At 37.7% G+C, this 23,676-nt stretch overlaps 1 protein-coding gene across 1 annotated transcript in view; it reads right to left on the reverse strand.

Annotated features, from left to right (window-relative positions):
• Positions 1-6,130, reverse strand: part of PSMB2 (proteasome 20S subunit beta 2) — a 50,694-nt gene extending 44,564 nt beyond the window's left edge. The window contains exon 1 of the mRNA XM_053707001.1: positions 5,958-6,130. Within this exon, the coding sequence (XP_053562976.1) occupies positions 5,958-6,048 (91 nt within the window). The 5' untranslated portion in view covers positions 6,049-6,130. The remainder of the gene's footprint in view (positions 1-5,957) is intronic.
• Positions 6,131-23,676: the final 17,546 nt, after the last annotated feature.

Below are 23,676 nucleotides of genomic sequence, written 5' to 3' on the forward strand. Positions count from 1 at the left end.
TTATATATGTAAATTGGCAATGTTACCTTAAAGGGATAGGAAAGTCAATATTAAACTTGCATGATTCAGATAGAGCATGTAATGTTAAGACACTTTTTTAAATTCATTTCTATTTTCAAATGTGCTTTGTTCTTTTTGTATCTCATGTTGAAAATGAATACGCACATATCCTAGACTAGTGGGAGCTGCTGCTAATTGGTTCCTGCACACATTTGTCTCTTGTGATTGGCTAACTAGATGCGTTTATCTGGCTGCCAGTAGTGCAAAGCTGTTTCTTCAGCAAAGGATAACAAGAGAATTAAGCAAATTTGATAAAAAGAAGTAAATTGGAAAGTTGTTTAAAATTGTATGGTCTATCCAAATAATAAAATGTTGGAGTTTCCTGTCCCTTTAAAAAATTATATATATATATATATAACCCACAAGGTTAGTGGTTACCAAACCGAGAAAACTGCAACACTTAGATTTTACAATATTGCTATTTTAAAGATTTAGTCTTTACAAATTTCATAATACTTTTCTAAATATTAGCCTGTCATGATTTTATAAGGGACACTAAACCCAAATTGTTTCTTTAAAGCAGAGCTTTCCAAACTTTTCATGTTGGTGACACACTTTTTAGACCTACATAATTTCGTGACACAGTAATTCAGTTGTACTAGCAAAAAGGAGATTAAACTAACTTGTTTTAAAAGATACGGACACATACATAAATTATATAATAACAAAATGCATTTACAAGTAACAGCATGTACAGTATGTGCAAGAATTTAAAACAGTTTAATACCACCAATAGCTACTTACTATTTTAATGGGATGTATGAAGTTGATGGGATGAACAGTTTCTGAATATTTGGTGTAATATTAGATAAAGACACTAACATTTCATCATCAAGCATTTTTAAGCTTCCACTTCCTATCCATATATCAGGAGCAGCAATGCATTACTGGGAGCTAGCTGCAAAAAAATTCCACTGACTTCTGCTCAGCATTTAACCCCTTAATGACAAGTGACGTACCAGGTACGTCCTGCAAAAACTTGCAGTTAGTGACAATGGACGTACCTGGTACGTCACTTGTCTAAGAGAGTGCTGGAAGCGATCGCAATCGCTTCCAGCAGCTCTCAGGGTATTGCAGTGATGCCTCGATATTGAGGCATCCTGCAATACCCTTAGAAAGCATCCGATGCAGAGAGAGCCACTCTGTGGCCCTCTCTGCACCGGTAGCGATGCGGCCGGTTCGTTGGTGGGTGGGAGCGCAACTGGGAGGCGGGTGGGCGGCACATCGCTACCCGGCATCCGGCTCCTGTTAGTGCAATGTGCACGCCGGGTGCCGGGAGCGTGCGGGGGCGCGCATGCGCGTGCGCGTGCGCGCCCGCGATCACCTACCCACACTGACACCAATGAGTGGGAAGAGGGGGGGAAATATATATATATATGAGGATCTGGGAGGGGGAGGGGGTTGGGGTATTGTGGGGGGCTGCTACACTACAGAAAAAAATAAATTAGTAATAAAAAATAATTAAAAACACTTTTTTGGGGGGCAAATTGGGTACTGGCAGACAGCTGCCAGTACCCAAGATGGCGGCAATTAGGTAGGGGAGAGGGTTAGATTGCTGGGGGGGGGGATCATGGAGGTTGGGGCTAAGGCAGGAGTCCATCACAGCTAAAACATTTTATTTTTTTTTATTAAAAAAAATAAAAACTCCTTTTATTTAGTACTGGCAGACTTTCTGCCAGTACTTAAGATGGCGGGGACAATTGTGGGGTGGGGGAGGGAAGAGAACTGTTTGGGAGGGATCAGGGGGTGGGATGTGTTAGGTGGGAGGCTGATCTCTACCCTAAAGCTAAAATTAACCCTGCAAGCTCCCTACAAGCTACCTAATTTAACCCCTTAACTGCTGGGCATAATTTACGTGTGGTGCGCAGCAGCATTTAGCGGCCTTCTACTTACCAAAAAGCAACCACAAAGCCATATAAGTCTGCTATTTCTGAACAAAGGGGATCCCAAAGAAGCATTTACAACCATTTGTGCCTTAATTGCAGAAGCTGTTTGTAAATAATTTCAGTGGGAAACCTAAAGTTTGTGACAAAATTTGTGAAAAAGTGAACTTTTTTTTTATTTGATGACATTTGGCGGTGAAATGGTGGCATGAAATATACCAAAATGGGCCTAGATCAATACTTTGGGTTGTCTTCTAAAAAAAAATATATACATGTCAAGGGATATTCAGGTATTCCTGACAGATATCAGGGTTCCAATGTAACTAGCGCTAATTTTGAAAAAAAGTTGTTTGGAAATAGCAAAGTGCTACTTGTATTTATTGCCCTATAACTTGCAAAAAAAGTAAAGAACATGTAAACATTGGGTATTTCTAAACTCAGGACAAAATTTAGAAACTATTTAGCATAGGTGTTTTTTGGTGATTGTAGATGTGTAACAGATTTTGGGGGTCAAAGTTAGAAAAAGTGTGTTTTTTTCAATTTTTTCCTCATATTTTATATTTTTTTTTATAGGAAATTATAAGATATGATGAAAATAATGGTATCCTTAGAAAGTCCATTTAATGGCGAGAAAAACGGTATATAATATGTATGGGTACAGTAAATGAGTAAGAGGAAAATTACAGCTAAACACAAACACTGCAGAAATGTAAAAATAGCCATTGTCATTAAGGGTAAGAAAATTGAAAAATGGTCCGGTCATTAAGGGGTTAAGCTGCCACCCTCAGAGTTCTGTGAGTCCGACGGACTACTGCCCGCACTGCAAACACACTGCTGTCCTACTCACTGGCTACACAGGCAGTCACGAGCCGATTGAGGAGACTACACGTGCAGTCAGGAGCCAATGTGCCGCCAAATCCGCCAATGGGAATAGTTCCTACTGAGCTGTGCCAATTGGTTAAGATGATCTGTGACCCACTAGGTATCAATCACGTGTCAACCATGTGATATGCGTAGCAGGCAGATGGAAAGTCAGAAACCAAAAAACAATTACATTTTTTTTTTTTTTTTTTTAATTTAATAAAATTTGTGCTGAAGCAGGGACACACCTACACACTGCTGCCGACACACAGTTTGGAAAGCACTGCTTTAAAGATTAAATATAGAGTATACAATTTTAAGCAACTTTCTAATTTACTCCTATTAATTTTTCTTCGTTCTCTTGCTAGCTACATTTAAAAAACAGGAATGTAAAGCTTACGGACCATTTTTGGTTCAGAAACTGGGTTGTGCTTGCTTGCTAAGTTATTGGTTTGCTAAATGTAGCTATCAATAAACAAGCACTATCCAGGGTGCTAAACATAAAATAAGCCAGCTCCAAACCTTTAAACTCCTGCTTTTTAAATAAAGATAGCAAGAGAACAAAGAAAAATTGATAGTAGGAGTAAATTAGAAAGTTGTTTAAAATTGCATGTTCTATCTGAATCATGAAAGAAAAAAATTTGGGTTTACTATCCCTTTAATTTACAACTTAGGATGGTCTAATGCAAAAAACTTACATGTCAAAAAGAGGATTTCTAAAAGATATCAAGAGAACAAAGCAACTTTAATAGTAGAATTGAATTGGGAAATTGTTTCAATTTGCACACTCTTAAAGGGACACTGAACCCAATTTTTTTCTTTTGTGATTCAGATAGAGCATGCAATTTTAAGCAACTTACTAATTTACTCCGATTATCAAATTTTCTTCGTTCTCTTGCTATCTTTATTTTAAAAAGAAGGAATCTAAGCTTTTTCTTGGTTCAGACCTCTGGACAGCACTTTTTTATTGGTGGATGAATTTATCCACCAATCAGCAAGGACAACCCAGGTTGTTCACCAAAAATGGGCCGGCATCTAAACTTACATTCTTGCATTTCAAATCAAGAAACCAAGAGAATAAAGAAAAATTGATAATAGGAGTAAATTAGAAAGTTGCTTAAAATGTCATGCTCTATCTGAATCATGAAAGAAAAAATTTGAGTTCAGTGTCCCTTTAACTATGAAAAATGAATTTTGACCTTACTGTATCTTTAAAGGAACACTGACGTCAAAACTAAACTTTCACGATTCAGCTAGAGCATGCAATTTTAAACAACTTTCCAATTCACTTCCATGATCTAAATGTACACAATCTTTTTATATGCACACATCCTGAGGTACCAGCTCCGGAGAATGTGCAATATTTGATAGAATGTAAGTACAGTATATAATGCATTTTGTGATTGGCTGATGGCTGTCACCGGATTCATGGAGAACGAAAATAGAACTGAATATGAAATTTGTCCGAAAAACTAAATAAAAAAATGGACTATCAATTTGAAATTCAGAATAAATGCTATTGTATTGCCTTTTTAATTGTTTGCTTGCTGATTATGCAACTCAACTATTTAACTGTCTTTTAAATCTTAATTTGTTTCTCTGTTATTAGTTAAGCCATTCTATTCACTGTACACGCTGTCCAATGAGAGAGCTTTGTGTTTTTATGCTAGTGATGTCATCTTAAATAAAAAAATAATCAGGAAGCTAGATGTGCAATACATGAAATCCTTTCACTTTCACTTCTAAGCAGCATATTGCAATAACTATGATGCAGCTTTTTAATAAACGTTCTTTGCGCCAATGCTGACCATTAAATATGTATCAGAGAGTATATTTATTAACCCTGTTGCTGCCAGGTGTCTTAAAACATTTGAAAGGCTATAAACTGATTTTGTAATAATGTAGTAAAATAAGATTGTAGAAAAGATGGCCCATATTAGTACCAGCTTACAAAAATATGTAACTGACTCCTTTTTGTGGTTTGATATAATCTGAAATTATTAAATAAATGCCAGGGTAAAATTCTAAGGTCTGTGGTTCCCCGACTCCAGAGGACTTTTAGTCCCCGAGTTTTCATGCTGTAATTAAATCAAAGATTTAACTTTTTCAAAGCCAAAGACACTGAGGTGCACCAAGGAGATATCAAATGCAAGCTTATTTTATACTAGCTAGAACATTACAACTGCACTTAGCAACAGACATTTGTAGATGCGTTTTACTTAAAGGGACACTAAACCCATTTTTTTCTTTCATGATTCAGATAGAGCATGCAATTTTAAGCAACTTTCTAATTTACTCCTATCAATTTTCTTTGTTCTCTTGCTATCTTTATTTGTAAAACAGGAATGTAAAGCTTAGGAGCCGTTCCATTTTTGGTTCAGTACCAGGGGAGCGCTTGATAATTGATGGCTAAATGTAGCCACCAATGAGCAAACTTTCCAGGGTGCTAAACCAAAAATGGGTCGGCTCCTAAGCTTAGATTCTTGATTTTTCAAATAAATATTGCAAGAGAACAAAGTAAATTTGATAATAGGAGTAAATTAGAAGGTTGCTTAAAAATGCATGCTATATCTGAATCATGAAATAAAGAAAAATGAGGTTTAGTGTCCCTTTAACTAGCCTGAGACTAAAAATCTGTGCTCATCCAAGGACATCTACACAACCAGTAAATAATACAAGGTGCTAAATAGAACACCATGTTAACCATGTATATGTCAATAATTGTAAAAATGTGAATACCCTCATACCCTTTATAATAATCATTTACACATCTTTCTTTCATGTCCTTATTTTCCCATGTTGTTGTACATAATATAAACCTATAGTTTGTTAGTATGAGGGGTCATGAAACACACAAAATCAAAAGTATATATTAACAAAACAGAGTATACGAAGCTGGTTATCATCCATGTTTTTGCTCGAATCTGTTTCACTGGCACCTGTCATATTTCATTGGCTGAGCTGCCCCACTGAAGTCCTTGTCTGCTAAAAACTTCCTCTTTAGTAGCTAATGCCTTATAACTTAGAGATTCACCCACTTATCTCTCTGAATTATGCATCCATTATTTGTCAGCATGATTCATGAACAGTTTTCCCTCCATCATGGTCCCTTTATATGTCGGCATGTAAAGCTATTTTCTCCCCATTACTTACCATGTTTCATCTGAATGATACTGTTGGCACACACCGTGTCTGCCGCCACTAGCACAAAGTCCTGGCCCTGGATTCCGATCAGATACTCCATGTTGCTCTTCGCTAGTTTTTTTCCCCCTGGCTCTGGCCTCTAGTTACACAGCAAATTACCCCCAGACCGGGACTGGCGCAAAATAGTGACGACACTGACGACAGAGCGAAGTACTATGGGAAATGTAGTGTAGATGAGGAAAAGAAAAATACGCAAGTACGCCATGTTTTTTTTCTAGATCGACAAATTCAATATTTATTTTGTTATTTGTATTTCTTTGCTGCACCAACTATGTGTTCTAATGAGGGTTAATGCTTGGATAGTAAAAGCTCTCTGAGCTTATATTTATTGCGTTCTCATTCTTGACTAAATATATTAAACATACAGTACTAGTTAGTTATACACTGTTCTACCACAGACTGTTCTATTACCTCAGACCATATTAAAGAATATAATAATTTTGCTTGACTTAAGCAAGTAATGAACTATTAAACTGTGGCAAAGATAAAAAAAAAAAATCAGTCATCACTAAATCGGTATTCCTTTTTCCAAAATGTATTTATTTATTTTGAAAGCTACCAGTAACAAACCTCAACCAATGGTAAAATGAAACACAGGGGGGGGCTAGTTATCAAGCCGTCTACTTTTCTGGCTTCGCCGGCCCAATACGTCCGCCTAAGCTCGCCTACCTTCGCCGCCGCGGACCTTGAATACGTTCGCCTAAGTTATCAAATAAAGCTGTCAAAAAGCCGCGGGGCGATGAGCAGCGGACTGTGACAGTTATCACTCATCCGATCTCGCTGCCCTTCGGCTTTTTCCCAGCTTTATTGCTAGCCTGTCACTAAGCACTCACACTAAACTGCACTGTTCTGCCCCCTATACCGGCGCCCCCGGAGCCCCCCGCAACTAAATAAAGTTACTAACCCCTAAACCGCCGCTCCTAGACCCCGCCGCAACTCTTATAAATGTATTAACCCCTAAACCGCCGCTCCCGGACACCGCTGCCACCTACATTATACCTAGTAACCCCTATCCTGCCCCCCCTATACCGTCGCCCTCTATTATAAAATTATTAACCCCTATCCTGCTGATCCCGCACCTCTCCGCAACTAAATAAATAGTTTAACCCCTAAACCGCCGCTCCATGAACCCGCCGCAACCTATAATAAATTTATTAACCCCTATCCTGCCCCCCACTACGCCGCCGCCACTGTAATAAAATGATTAACCCCTAAACCTAAGTCTAACCCTAACCAAAACGCCCCCCTAACTTAAATATTAATTAAATAAATCTAAATAAATTAACTCTTATTAACTAAATGAATCCTATTTAAAACTAAATACTTACCTTTAAAATAAACCCTAATATAGCTACAATATAAATAATAATTATATTCTAGCTATCTTAGGATTTATTTTTATTTTACAGGTACCTTTCAATTTATTTTAACCATGTACAATAACTATTAAATAGTTATTAACTATTTAATAGCTTACCTAGCTAAAATAAAGAGAAATGTACCTGTGAAATAAATCCTAACCTAAGTTACAATTACACCTAACACTACACTATACTTTAATAAATTATTCCTATTTAAAAATAAATACTTACCTGTAAAATAAACCCTAAGATAGCTACAATATAATTAATAATTATATTATAGCTATCTTAGGATTTATATTTATTTTACAGGTTACTTTGTATTTATTTTAGCTACTTAGAATAGTTATTAAATAGTTATTAACTATTTAATAACTACCTAGCTAAAAGAAATACAAAATTACCTGTAAAATAAATCCTAACTTAAGTTACAATTAAACCTAATACTACACTATCATTAAATTAACTAAATAAACTACCTACAAAGAACTACAATGAAATACAATTACATAAACTAACTAAAGTACAAAAAATAAAAAAGCTAAGTTACAAAAAATAAAAAATTAAGTTACAAACATGTTAAAAATATTACAACAATTTTAAGCTACTTACACCTAATCTAAGCCCCCTAATAAAATAACAAACCCCCCCAAAATAAAAAAAATCCCTACCCTATTCTAAATTACATAAATTTCAAAGCTCTTTTACCTTACCAGCCCTTAAAAGGGCCATTTGTGGGGGCATGCCCCAAAAAGTTCAGCTCTTTTGCCTGTAAAAGAAAAATACAACCCCCCCCCAACATTAAAACCCACCACCCACATACCCCTAATCTAACCCAAACCCCCCTTACAAAAACCTAACACTAATCCCCTGAAGATCATCCTACCTTGAGTCGTCTTCACTCAGCCGAGCCACCGATGGAACTGAAGAGGACATCCGGAGCGGAAGAAGTTAATCCTCCAAGCGGCGCTGAAGAAATCTTCCATCCGATGAAGTCATCATCCAGGCGGCGCTGAAGAAGTCTTCGATCCGGCCGATGTCATCTTCAAAGAGGCGCTGAAGAGGTCTTCTATCCGGGCGAAGTCATCTTCCAAGCCGGGTCTTGAATCTTCCTTCCGCCGACGCGGAACCACCTTCTTCACCGACGGACTACGACGAATGACGGCTCCTTTAAGGGACGTCATCCAAGATGGCGTCCCCTCAATTCCGATTGGCTGATAGGATTCTATCAGCCAATCGGAATTAAGGTAGGAAAATCTGATTGGCTGATGGAATCAGCCAATCAGATTCAAGTTCAATCCGATTGGCTGATCCAATCAGCCAATCAGATTGAGCTCGCATTCTATTGGCTGATCGGAACAGCCAATAGAATGCGAGCTCAATCTGATTGGCTGATTCCATCAGCCAATCAGATTTTCCTACCTTAATTCCGATTGGCTGATAGAATCCTATCAGCCAATCGGAATTGAGGGGACGCCATCTTGGATGACGTCCCTTAAAGGAGCCGTCATTCGTCGTAGTCCGTCGGTGAAGAAGGTGGTTCCGCGTCGGCGGAAGGAAGATTCAAGACCCGGCTTGGAAGATGACTTCGCCCGGATAGAAGACCTCTTCAGCGCCTCTTTGAAGATGACATCGGCCGGATCGAAGACTTCTTCAGCGCCGCCTGGATGATGACTTCATCGGATGGAAGATTTCTTCAGCGCCGCTTGGAGGATTAACTTCTTCCGCTCCGGATGTCCTCTTCAGTTCCATCGGTGGCTCGGCTGAGTGAAGACGACTCAAGGTAGGATGATCTTCAGGGGATTAGTGTTAGGTTTTTGTAAGGGGGGTTTGGGTTAGATTAGGGGTATGTGGGTGGTGGGTTTTAATGTTGGGGGGGGGTTGTATTTTTCTTTTACAGGCAAAAGAGCTGAACTTTTTGGGGCATGCCCCCACAAATGGCCCTTTTAAGGGCTGGTAAGGTAAAAGAGCTTTGAAATTTATGTAATTTAGAATAGGGTAGGGATTTTTTTTATTTTGGGGGGGTTTGTTATTTTATTAGGGGGCTTAGATTAGGTGTAAGTAGCTTAAAATTGTTGTAATATTTTTAACATGTTTGTAACTTAATTTTTTATTTTTTGTAACTTAGCTTTTTTTATTTTTTGTACTTTAGTTAGTTTATGTAATTGTATTTCATTGTAGTTCTTTGTAGGTAGTTTATTTAGTTAATTTAATGATAGTGTAGTATTAGGTTTAATTGTAACTTAGGTTAGGATTTATTTCACAGGTACATTTCTCTTTATTTTAGCTAGGTAAGCTATTAAATAGTTAATAACTATTTAATAGTTATTGTACATGGTTAAAATAAATTGAAAGGTACCTGTAAAATAAAAATAAATCCTAAGATAGCTAGAATATAATTATTATTTATATTGTAGCTATATTAGGGTTTATTTTAAAGGTAAGTATTTAGTTTTAAATAGGATTCATTTAGTTAATAAGAGTTAATTTATTTAGATTTATTTAATTAATATTTAAGTTAGGGGGCGTTAGGGTTAGGTTTAGGGGTTAATCATTTTATTACAGTGGCGGCGGCGTAGTGGGGGGCAGGATAGGGGTTAATAAATTTATTATAGGTGGCGACGGTGTAGGGGGGGCAGGATAGGGGTTAATACATTTAATATAGGTTGCGGCGGGTTCAGGGAGCGGCGGGTTAGGGGGTAATAACTTTATTTATTTGCGGCGGTGTAGGGGGGGGTCAGATTAGTGGTGTTTAGACTCGGGGTACATGTTAGGGTGTTAGGTGTAGACAGCTCCCATAGAAATCAATGGGATGTCTGTCAGCAGCGAACTTGTACTTTCGCTATGGTCAGACTCCCATTGATTCCTATGGGATCCGCCGCCTCCAGGCTGGCGCTTTGAAAACCAGGTACGCTGGGCCGTAAAAGTGCCGAGCGTACCTGCTAGTTTTTTGATAGCTAGCAAAAGTAGTGAGAATGTGCCGCACTTGTGTGCGGAACATCTGGAGTGACGTAAGAATCGATCTGTGTCGGACTGAGTCCGGCGGATCGAAGCTGATGTCACAAAATTCTACTTTTGCCGGTCTCGAGCCTTTGATAACTAAGGCGTATCAGCCTCGCCACAAATACGCTGCGGAATACGCAGCGTATTTGAGGTTGACGGCTTGATAACTACCCCCCAGGGTTACCACGTATCCAGTATTCAACCTGAGTGCTGAATTTTTGCAGTAAATGTTATGCAATCAGTAAGAGTGACTTCTAGATTTAAAAGCTTCATGCCTCTATGCACTACAAACATGGCACAGAATGACACTGCAAATTCACTACTCAGTTGGTAGCCAAGGAGGGTTAGTTCTCTGAGTGTGCTACAGACATTCAAGAGAAGTTCAAATCACTGTTGTGTGTGTTACTGGCAATCAAAGAAGTACAGGTATTAAGTTTTATGTTACTGGCACCAAAGAGGATGAATTCCACAGCTTGTATATATAGTGGTGTAAAGGGTGGGCCCTAAGGGAGTAGCCATTGTATGACCCTGCCTACCACACAGGCCATTTATTATTTTTGTGGAGGACAGTAAGACTAGTGACACCCAAATACACTGATCTGGTCTGGTCTGATGAAGGGGTGAACACCCCGAAACGTCACTTTCAATAAAATTGTGTTGTACACTTGATAAGAGCAGAGAGTGCTTCGTCCATCAGCTTTATCAACCATTCCTAGCACCCTGGCATATGAAGATTGTCTGTTAGTGGGAGTGCACCTATTTCTGCAATATATTATATATATATATATATATATATATATATATATGATACCTAGTTATTGGTACGGTCCACACTCTTTCTATAAAATTTTAGTTATCAAACTTAACTGGTGGGGAGGGCCATTTATTAAAAATCATAATTGCCACCAGAAACAAAAATAAGAAATTAGAGTAATTATCGCCACAATCTTAATCCATACAAATTTTGTTATGTATTAGTGGCATAAGTTGAAGTTGATATAGAGAGGAACATAGTTAAAACTTAACCTTTATTTCAAATCATTAAAACCCCTTAAAATACTTTTGTGTTGAGTAATAGGAGTTTGTTTACAGTCCCTGAGCCAGTGTCGGCTCGTACATTAAATAAAGTAGGTTCCATTTTAAAAGCAAGCATATACAAATGACAAGGGTATAAGACTTCTCATTAGAAAGAGGGGGCTCAAATAGTTCCAAACTTTGGTCTTCTACTCTTCTGCGTTACATAGTGGTGTAAAGGGTGGGCCCTAAGGGAGTAGCCATTGTATGACCCTGCCTACCACACAGGCCATTTATTATTTTTGTGGAGGACAGTAAGACTAGTGACACCCAAATACACTGATCTGGTCTGGTCTGATGAAGGGGTGAACACCCCGAAACGTCACTTTCAATAAAATTGTGTTGTACACTTGATAAGAGCAGAGAGTGCTTCGTCCATCAGCTTTATCAACCATTCCTAGCACCCTGGCATATGAAGATTGTCTGTTAGTGGGAGTGCACTTATTTCTGCAATATATTATATATATATATATATATATATATATATGATACCTAGTTATTGGTACGGTCCACCCTCTTTCTATAAAATTTTAGTTATCAAACTTAACTGGTGGGGAGGGCCATTTATTAAAAATCATAATTGCCACCAGAAACAAAAATAAGAAATTAGAGTAATTATCGCCACAATCTTAATCCATACAAATTTTGTTATGTATTAGTGGCATAAGTTGAAGTTGATATAGAGAGGAACATAGTTAAAACTTAACCTTTATTTCAAATCATTAAAACCCCTTAAAATACTTTTGTGTTGAGTAATAGGAGTTTGTTTACAGTCCCTGAGCCAGTGTCGGCTCGTACATTAAATAAAGTAGGTTCCATTTTAAAAGCAAGCATATACAAATGACAAGGGTATAAGACTTCTCATTAGAAAGAGGGGGCTCAAATAGTTCCAAACTTTGGTCTTCTACTCTTCTGCGTTACATAGTGGTGTAAAGGGTGGGCCCTAAGGGAGTAGCCATTGTATGACCCTGCCTACCACACAGGCCATTTATTATTTTTGTGGAGGACAGTAAGACTAGTGACACCCAAATACACTGATCTGGTCTGGTCTGATGAAGGGGTGAACACCCCAAAACGTCACTTTCAATAAAATTGTGTTGTACACTTGATAAGAGCAGAGAGTGCTTCGTCCATCAGCTTTATCAACCATTCCTAGCACCCTGGCATATGAAGATTGTCTGTTAGTGGGAGTGCACCTATTTCTGCAATATATTATATATATATATATATATATATGATACCTAGTTATTGGTACGGTCCACCCTCTTTCTATAAAATTTTAGTTATCAAACTTAACTGGTGGGGAGGGCCATTTATTAAAAATCATAATTGCCACCAGAAACAAAAATAAGAAATTAGAGTAATTATCGCCACAATCTTAATCCATACAAATTTTGTTATGTATTAGTGGCATAAGTTGAAGTTGATATAGAGAGGAACATAGTTAAAACTTAACCTTTATTTCAAATCATTAAAACCCCTTAAAATACTTTTGTGTTGAGTAATAGGAGTTTGTTTACAGTCCCTGAGCCAGTGTCGGCTCGTACATTAAATAAAGTAGGTTCCATTTTAAAAGCAAGCATATACAAATGACAAGGGTATAAGACTTCTCATTAGAAAGAGGGGGCTCAAATAGTTCCAAACTTTGGTCTTCTACTCTTCTGCGTTACATAGTGGTGTAAAGGGTGGGCCCTAAGGGAGTAGCCATTGTATGACCCTGCCTACCACACAGGCCATTTATTATTTTTGTGGAGGACAGTAAGACTAGTGACACCCAAATACACTGATCTGGTCTGGTCTGATGAAGGGGTGAACACCCCAAAACGTCACTTTCAATAAAATTGTGTTGTACACTTGATAAGAGCAGAGAGTGCTTCGTCCATCAGCTTTATCAACCATTCCTAGCACCCTGGCATATGAAGATTGTCTGTTAGTGGGAGTGCACTTATTTCTGCAATATATTATATATATATATATATATATATATATATATATGATACCTAGTTATTGGTACGGTCCACCCTCTTTCTATAAAATTTTAGTTATCAAACTTAACTGGTGGGGAGGGCCATTTATTAAAAATCATAATTGCCACCAGAAACAAAAATAAGAAATTAGAGTAATTATCGCCACAATCTTAATCCATACAAATTTTGTTATGTATTAGTGGCATAAGTTGAAGTTGATATAGAGAGGAACATAGTTAAAACTTAACCTTTATTTCAAATCATTAAAACCCCTTAAAATACTTTTGTGTTGAGTAATAGGAGTTTGTTTACAGTCCCTGAGCCAGTGTCGGCTCGTACATTAAATAAAGTAGGTTCCATTTTAAAAGCAAGCATATACAAATGACAAGGGTATAAGACTTCTCATTAGAAAGAGGGGGCTCAAATAGTTCCAAACTTTGGTCTTCTACTCTTCTGCGTTACATAGTGGTGTAAAGGGTGGGCCCTAAGGGAGTAGCCATTGTATGACCCTGCCTACCACACAGGCCATTTATTATTTTTGTGGAGGACAGTAAGACTAGTGACACCCAAATACACTGATCTGGTCTGGTCTGATGAAGGGGTGAACACCCCAAAACGTCACTTTCAATAAAATTGTGTTGTACACTTGATAAGAGCAGAGAGTGCTTCGTCCATCAGCTTTATCAACCATTCCTAGCACCCTGGCATATGAAGATTGTCTGTTAGTGGGAGTGCACCTATTTCTGCAATATATTATATATATATATATATATATATATATATATATATATGATACCTAGTTATTGGTACGGTCCACCCTCTTTCTATAAAATTTTAGTTATCAAACTTAACTGGTGGGGAGGGCCATTTATTAAAAATCATAATTGCCACCAGAAACAAAAATAAGAAATTAGAGTAATTATCGCCACAATCTTAATCCATACAAATTTTGTTATGTATTAGTGGCATAAGTTGAAGTTGATATAGAGAGGAACATAGTTAAAACTTAACCTTTATTTCAAATCATTAAAACCCCTTAAAATACTTTTGTGTTGAGTAATAGGAGTTTGTTTACAGTCCCTGAGCCAGTGTCGGCTCGTACATTAAATAAAGTAGGTTCCATTTTAAAAGCAAGCATATACAAATGACAAGGGTATAGGACTTCTCATTAGAAAGAGGGGGCTCAAATAGTTCCAAACTTTGGTCTTCTACTCTTCTGCGTTACATAGAAAATTGTTGGGGCTCTTCAAATATAAGGGGCATGTGACCTTTATTCAATATCTCCCCTTTCAAATGAGGGGTTTCAGTCCCTTCTAATTTAATCAAAAGTGGACATAAGGCAGTGTTATTCTACCTCCATAAGAAACCTCCCTTGTGACCAGTGGAGCAGGTTATCATTGTTTCACACATCTGCATCCTAGGGGGACATGTGATACCTCATTTAAAAGAGGGACCTCTCCCCTTTCAAATAATGGGGCCACTTGTCTTTATAAGTTCAATGGGAGGTGTTTTACTGGCACTCTATTAGGAATGTTCTTGTCCACTGATGCAGGTGATTGTAATTTTTACATTCAAGAGGGTCTCATATAAGTGATGAGGAGGCTGAGATATTGGCTCTTTAAGGGCATCCCCACACCTCCAGCAATGGCGGTATCCCTTCATTAGGTTAAGTAAAGAGCTTTCTGTGCAGAGGACAAAAAACTATTGTCCTCCACACTGGATGGAAAGTATAGGATGCCTTTAGCAGTAATAACAAGATCACATATCATACAATATATTGTTGTATGGGTTATATAGGATGCAGAAATATGAATTCTGAAAGCATTACTTATTTGCAAAGGACACTTTATAAATGCATCTGATTTGGGGTCTTTATATTTATAAACATGCCTCTTCTATGGCAGTAAACTCTTTGCAGTGGCTGACAATTTGTAGATAGTAGGAAAAATCTACAGTTAGCCTTGCAAGGTGACTTGTATTTCAGGTATGTGATCCTGAAAATTACAATGACGTACACGAATAGTTATGTAGAATAGATATAGTGTATGACCTATCCTGGTATTCAGACAGCCTTTGTTGAAGTACTTGAAAAAACTCCAAACAGCAGAGATGGCTGAGAAAATAGATTCACAACTGAAACCGGAATGGTCTAATTAAAAAAAGAAAGGTCCGTAAATGTAACCATCTCACAAAGCATGAAACATGCTTAAATACTATATATGCCAATAGGATGAATCAAAACATTTATGAGTATCTGTCCCACATAGTGGAATGTCACCTCTAATTTGATTGATTGTTAGTTGTTGATGAAGAAAGGCTGGTGAGTAGGTAAACTAACTTAATGGTTATAAGGTAAAAAGGTAGTTATGTTGGTTAGAGTTTGGAACCAATACCACAGGAGATGTGTTGCAGGTCCAGGACAGGTGCAAATCATGATAGTCTCTAGATGAACAGCAGTAGCTGTTTACCAGCCGAAGGTAATCAGCAGGGTAGTCAGGAGCAAGGCCAGAATTCAGTTCTGCCTTAGCAGAAAGTAGCTAAACATCACGGCATAGGGTTGAATCAGAAAATTAATATAGAGCTTCATTCCAAAGTTAAATGGCCCAGTAGTTAGTCCATAATGCACAGTTCTGGGAAGGATGAGGCAAGAAGCAAAAACCAGAATACAAGCCAGGGTCAGGATCAAGGATGCAGGTTAGGAGCAGGAATGCCAGGACTTTCATAAAGACTTACTAAGCACAGGACTGGCGTCAGCAAGGGTCTTGTAAAACCTCCCACAGAGACCTTGGTGCTAAACACCTGCAAGGTCATTACTGATGCTGAGGTCTCAAATAGCTCTACCTTTAGCACAGTTCACTATGGATGTGAGAATCTTCTCTACTTCAAATTCTTTTGGTCCTTCCACAGAAACAGATGGAGGAGGAGGAGAATGACGATGAGGAAATTAATTACATATACAAGATTAAACTGAGGATCATAAAAAACTGGATGAATACTATAGTTGGAAGGAAGATCCGAACTCACTGCAAGGGATTAACAATTTGCGTAATCTTAAAAGGACCCACAAACCTTGGCCCCAATTTCCAAGACAGACAGGGCAGATTTAAATCAAGAGTAGAAAGTCAAACCTTGTCACCTCACCACATGAATAAGGGGGCACAGGAGAGCAAGACTTGTCTGCATCAACACACAGACCCAAGGACTCTTCGGAATGGGCAAAGAATAGAGAGGACCAGCAGAAGCCGAATTCAAATTCTTTATACGAGCATAATCATCAGAAAAAAAGTCAAACATCTGCAACCAATCGTGGCCACCAAAATGTCCTAGCGATCAATTCTTGAGTCTTCTTAAAGTGATGGTAAATCCTAGCATTTTTTTAAATGCTAGGATTTACCAGTGCTACAAATAAAGGGGACTTTCAGTTATGAAGTATAAAATACTTCATGGTGAATGTTTCTTTATTTGCCTACAGCGTATGCTGTGCTGAGCACCTCAGGCCTCCCATGGCAGAACTTTATTTTTTTCAATGAGGTGACGTTTCCACCTCTTAGCCAATAGCCGTGCGGCCCAGTTGGCATTATGTTTAAATTGCTAGCACGCTATTGGCTAACATCACCTCATTGATAAAATGGTGTTCTGTCGTGGGCGGCATGAGGCGCTCAGCGCGGCATACACTGCAGGCAAATAATATTTTGCACTTCATGACTGAAAGTCCCCTTTATTTGTAGAACTGGTAAATCCTAGCATTTCAAAAAAGCTAGGATTTACCATCACTTTAATAACCCCATAATGAGCAGAAAGAGAGTCATGGCAACATTGTAAAACCTCCAACCGCATCTGGTATGGTACAAAAATCTTCCCTTTATAGTACAACAAACAATCTATAGAAACCAGTTTGAAAACAGAAGGAGATGTCAAATAAAGAATGATGAGTAGCAAGAAAATATCCTTTCTGGAGAATAGTATCAGGCTGAACTAGAGAATCAGGGAGCATTTCAGGAATTCTAGATAAAGTTTCTGCCTTCTTATTCTTGGATTCTGCCCCCTTGGATCTTTTTTTAGTGCAAAGACATTTATTTCAAATTATGGTGATCCGTAATAAATTGTAATAGGATGGATAGAACCCTCCAGCAAATGCCCCATTCTCCTAACGCACACTTGATCACCAGTAACTCCCGATATCCTACATGATAATTCTCTTCTGCTGAAGTTAAGCGTCTTAAGAAAAAAGTAATGTATGCATCTGATCTTTGGGTTCCACTAATTTAGACTGAATAGGAATCCTTTGAGCTTTTAAAAGCTTTTTGTGCTTCTGGTGTACAAGAAAATGACGTTTGATTATGTGTTTGGTATTAGGAGCACAGACATCTGACACATTTCTGATGAAACATATGTAAAAATTGGCAAAACCAATAAATCGTTGCACAGCGTTCTTTTTTTTCCATCAAAGCTTTATTAGATGAACAGACATAATATCAAAACTACAGTCAGATCATTTTGCACAGCGTTCTTTTTAGTGGATACAGGCTATTATAAAATTGCAGAAAATGTCGTCCATTCTGATATGGCCAGGAGACAAAAGTAACCCAAAAATTCCACTAAGGATGCTGAAAATTGACATTTCTCCAATTTGGCAAATAAATTATCTTAAAGTCTTCGTTATACAAATCAAACATGAGCTACATGAGAGTCCTGAGAGGGGGGAAATATCATCAAGAGAAATCACAATTAAAGTATCCAGAATGTTTCTAAAAATGTCAATCAAAAAATGTTTAAATGTGGCTGGAATGTTACATAGTTCAAAAGGTGTAACCAGGTACTCAAAATGCCTGTAGCTTGTGCATGTACACTCTCTGATCTGTACTAAATTAAAGGATCCCCTTAAAGGGACACTGTACCCAAATTTTTTCTTTTGTAATTCAGAAAGAGCATGCAATTTTAAGCAACTTTCTAATTTACTCCTATTATCAATTTTTCTTCGTTCTCTTGCTATCATTATTTGAAAAAGAAGGCATCTAAGCTTTTTTTTTGTTTCAGTACTCTGGACAGCACTTTTTTATTGGTGGATGAATTTATCCACCAATCAGCAAGGACAACCCAGGTTGTTCACCAAAAATGGGCCGGCATCTAAACTTACATTCTTGCATTTCAAATAAAGATACCAAGAGAATGAAGAAAATTTGATAATGGGAGTAAATTATAAAGTTGCTTAAAATTTCATGCTCAATCTGAATCACGAAAGAAAATTTTTGGGTACAGTGTCCCTTTAAATGAATTTTGGTGAAAACTTGAGCAACTTTAATTTTGTCTAACATCTCTGGAATTAAAGGTAAAGGATATCTATTATGGACAATAATGCTGTTGAGGACTCTTTTAAAACCACTGCAGAGACCTTGGCGCTAAAACACCTGCATGGTCATTACCAATGCTAAGGTCACAAATAGCACTACCTTTAGCACAGGTCACTGTACCCTGAATGCCGGTAACTTGAAAAGAAGCTTCAGCCATGCTATCCCTAGTGAAGGTCACCTCTCAATAGCAAGATCCCAAGATGTGGTATCCACAGCACACTCCTCCTTAGCCACTGGGCTAACCTCAGTACTGCAAATACTTCCCAACAAGCCGGGAAAAAAATAGCGCAGTCAGCATCTGGACTAAGCTGCTTCTTCATAGTGCTCCTTGAGTTGTGCGCAGAATGCAGGGCCTTACAATGACCTGCAGAATTGCTAGTTGCATTGAATGTGACCACCTGATTTTTATTGCTGGGGTTTGCGCTCGTCGAGCTGGAGCACAATCGCATTTTACGCTAGACTGATTACTGCGACTTCAGAGCTCTAGTTAACTGTTCTGCGAAATCTAAAAGTTTCACAAAACACATAAAAAATAAATTACAAAGTACAGTTACCCTCATAATAACACCATCTAATACAAATCATTTAAAAAAATATTGCACACAAAAGTTATAAAGGCTCAAAGATATGAGGTCTCAGGTGTTAGGTGTGTACATATATATTTATTTATATATGTATTTACAGACATATATACACATATAAACACATAAATACATATGTAAACATGACATATATGCAAGTGCATTGAAACCATTTGCAGGTAAGTAGATGAAAACATGTTAAAGCATATTTATGCAAAATTCATATTTAAAGGGATACTAAACCCAATTTTTTTCTTTAATGCTTCAGATAGAGCATGCAATTTTAATTTTAATTTACTCCTACTACAGGGAGTGCAGAATTATTAGGCAAATGAGTATTTTGACCACATCATCCTCTTTATGCATGTTGTCTTACTCCAAGCTGTATAGGCTTGAAAGCCTACTACCAATTAAGCATATTAGGTGATGTGCATCTCTGTAATGAGAAGGGGTGTGGTCTAATGACATCAACACCCTATATCAGGTGTGCATAATTATTAGGCAACTTCCTTTCCTTTGGCAAAATGGGTCAAAAGAAGGACTTGACAGGCTCAGAAAAGTCAAAAATAGTGAGATATCTTGCAGAGGGATGCAGCACTCTTAAAATTGCAAAGCTTCTGAAGCGTGATCATCGAACAATCAAGCGTTTCATTCAAAATAGTCAACAGGGTAGCAAGAAGCGTGTGGAAAAACCAAGGCGCAAAATAACTGCCCATGAACTGAGAAAAGTCAAGCGTGCAGCTGCCAAGATGCCACTTGCCACCAGTTTGGCCATATTTCAGAGCTGCAACATCACTGGAGTGCCCAAAAGCACAAGGTGTGCAATACTCAGAGACATGGCCAAGGTAAGAAAGGCTGAAAGACGACCACCACTGAACAAGACACACAAGCTGAAACGTCAAGACTGGGCCAAGAAATATCTCAAGACTGATTTTTCTAAGGTTTTATGGACTGATGAAATGAGAGTGAGTCTTGATGGGCCAGATGGATGGGCCCGTGGCTGGATTGGTAAAGGGCAGAGAGCTCCAGTCCGACTCAGACGCCAGCAAGGTGGAGGTGGAGTACTGGTTTGGGCTGGTATCATCAAAGATGAGCTTGTGGGGCCTTTTCAGGTTGAGGATGGAGTCAAGCTCAACTCCCAGTCCTACTGCCAGTTTCTGGAAGACACCTTCTTCAAGCAGTGGTACAGGAAGAAGTCTGCATCCTTCAAGAAAAACATGATTTTCATGCAGGAAAATGCTCCATCACACGCGATCAAGTACTCCACAGCGTGGCTGGCAAGAAAGGGTATAAAAGAAGAAAATCTAATGACATGGCCTCCTTGTTCACCTGATCTGAACCCCATTAAGAACCTGTGGTCCATCATCAAATGTGAGATTTACAAGGAGGGAAAACAGTAGACCTCTCTGAACAGTGTCTGAGAGGCTGTGGTTGCTCCTGCACGAAATGTTGATGGTGAACAGATCAAAACACTGACAGAATCCATGGATGGCAGGCTTTTGAGTGTCCTTGCAAAGAAATGTGGCTATATTGGTCACTGATTTGTTTTTGTTTTGTTTTTGAATGTCAGAAATGTATATTTGTGAATGTTGAGATGTTATATTGGTTTCACTGGTAAAAATAAATAATTGAAATGGGTATATATTTGTTTTTTGTTAAGTTGCCTAATAATTATGCACAGTAATAGTCACCTGCACACACAGATATCCCCCTAAAATAGCTATAACTAAAAACAAACTAAAAACTACTTCCAAAACTATTCAGCTTTGATATTAATGAGTTTTTTGGGTTCATTGAGAACATGGTTGTTGTTCAATAATAAAATTAATCCTCAAAAATACAACTTGCCTAATAATTCTGCACTCCCTGTATACATTTTTCTTCATTCTCTTGCTATCTTTATTTAAAAAGCAGGAATTTAAAGCTTAGGAGCCAGCCCATTTTAGGTTCAGCACCCTGTATAGCTCTTGCTTATTGGTGGCTATATTTAGCAAACCAATAAGCAAGCATAACCCAGGATCTGAGCCAAAAATGGGCTGGCTCTTAAGCTTTATAGCCTTGCTTTTTAAATAAAGAAAGCAAGAGAATGAAGAAACTTTGATAGTAGGAGCAAATTAGAAAGTTGCTTAAAATTGCATGCTCTATCTGAATCGTAAAAGAAAAAAAATTGGGGTTAGTGTCCCTTTAATAAAGGTTTTAACTATGTATTTACTGTAAATATTTGACTTTCCAATGTGTGCAGAATATGTATTTCTAAATAGATATTCATATATATATATATATATATATATATATATATATATATATATATATATATATATATGTGTATATATCTTTATATAATCATGTGTGTGTGTGTATATGTAAATATATATATATATATATATATGTGTGTGTGTGTGTGTGTATATATAGGTATAGATTGTACCAAAATACCATCAGATAAGTGTAGAAATATGTATTTATGAATAAATAGAACATATGATATTTGAAGAACATTGGAATGGCAAATATTAATATTTTCAGTTAGCGCAAATGAGAATATGCAATTGGGTTTGTGTGAGAGTAGGGTGTTCCCCCCCACACACTTTTTATTCTCCATTGTCTTCTATGGAAGAATATGTGAATGCGCACGCAATATTCTAACTTTGTTTTTTTGCGCTTGTCAAGTTAACGCGAGAGGAAAACAGTTTACTTTCAAATTGTAATATGAGTGCAACCCGACAAGCATAGAAAGCTTACTTCTAGCGCAATTAACGCTCAAGCTTAGACGTTAATTTTAGCTCCACTCGTAATCTGGCACTATATGTGTACATGTGCTGCACCTGTACATACTAAAAGTTAAAACAAAATCCCAAAATAACTCATGATATTTCTCCAGGGCAAGTAGCATGTGATGGATGTGTGACTGACAGATGAATTGGATGATGGTAACACGTAACCCGAGGTGACAAATCATACACGTGTATTCAAGGTCTTTTCATTGCACTCTGTAAACCAAGTTGGTTTAAAACCTTTTGCAAATGAAAACATATTTATATTATAGATTATGTAAATAGCTTTTAATATTAGTTTTAAAAAGATACCCCTTTTTATTTAGGTTAGAAAGCAAAGCATAAAAAGAATATACTACTCTTATGAACTTTTGAAATTAAAATTTTAAAACTGCATTGCTTGATCAGCCAGGAGAGTATGTCTTTGCACTCAATGATTTAAAGCTCTCCTCTCAGGAGATGATCTAAGACATCTCGTCAGTACGGCGAGGTCCCTCAAATCATTTTAGTAACACAAATTTTACATTGATAGACATTTACTCTGCAGGGTTCTGTATGTGAATATATGGTCTAAAAAAATACCCAAACATTTGTGTAATTCCTCTCCATGGCGGCCCTATGAATAAAATATCTCTAGGTACCTGCTTGGGCCACTTAAAGGGAAAGAAAGGTCAGTGTTTAGATGTGCATGAATACTTCCATTAATAAAAATGCTTCTAGTAAAAGTTATTATACCATCACCAGAAAATAACACAATTATGGGAACCCTGAGTGCTTAGGTATCCTTTTCTCTCTTTACACTGAAAAAGTAAACTGAATTCCTACTCCGTTCCAACAAGGATTGGCTCCTACAAAATAAGCAAGTGGTGGGGAGATTTTAGTAATTGAAAAAGAATCGTAGCAAATAAGCACCTAGATTACAAGTTTTGCGCTAAACAGGGTGTGAAACTAAAGCCAAAAAAATTGCGTTATTGCACTCTTCATAGCGCTGCCATTACGAGTTACTGAAAAGCCTCCTTGTGCTGTGTGTTAAGCTCCATACCACACAAAAGCCAAGGGCTAAGTTTACATGCTCGTGCATGCTTTCCCCCATAAACATCAATGGGGAGAAAGTGTTAGACAAACACCTGTGATCGCGGAATGGAGATCGCAGTAACGCAACCCCATTGATGTCTATAGGGAAAAGAGAGTTACGTTTAAACCTAACATCCTAACATAAACACCTAGTCCCCCGCTCCCCGACATCGCCGACACAAAATAAAGTTATTAACCCCTATTACACCTCTCCCCCGACATCGCCAACACTAATAAAAATTATTAACCCCTATTCCACCACTCCCCGACATTGCCGACACTAATAAAAATTATTAACCCCTATTCCGCCGCTCCCCGACATCGCCGACACTAATTAAAGTCATTAACACCTAAACCGCCGCCCCCCCACATCGTAACTACTAAACTATTAACCCCTATACTGCCGCATCCCCCATATCTCAAAACACTAAATTAAATTATTAACCCCTAAACCTTACACCTCCTTAACTTTAAATTAAAATT

The sequence above is a fragment of the Bombina bombina genome, chromosome 3 (assembly GCF_027579735.1).
Source record: "Bombina bombina isolate aBomBom1 chromosome 3, aBomBom1.pri, whole genome shotgun sequence".
NCBI classification, from domain to species: domain Eukaryota; kingdom Metazoa; phylum Chordata; class Amphibia; order Anura; family Bombinatoridae; genus Bombina; species Bombina bombina.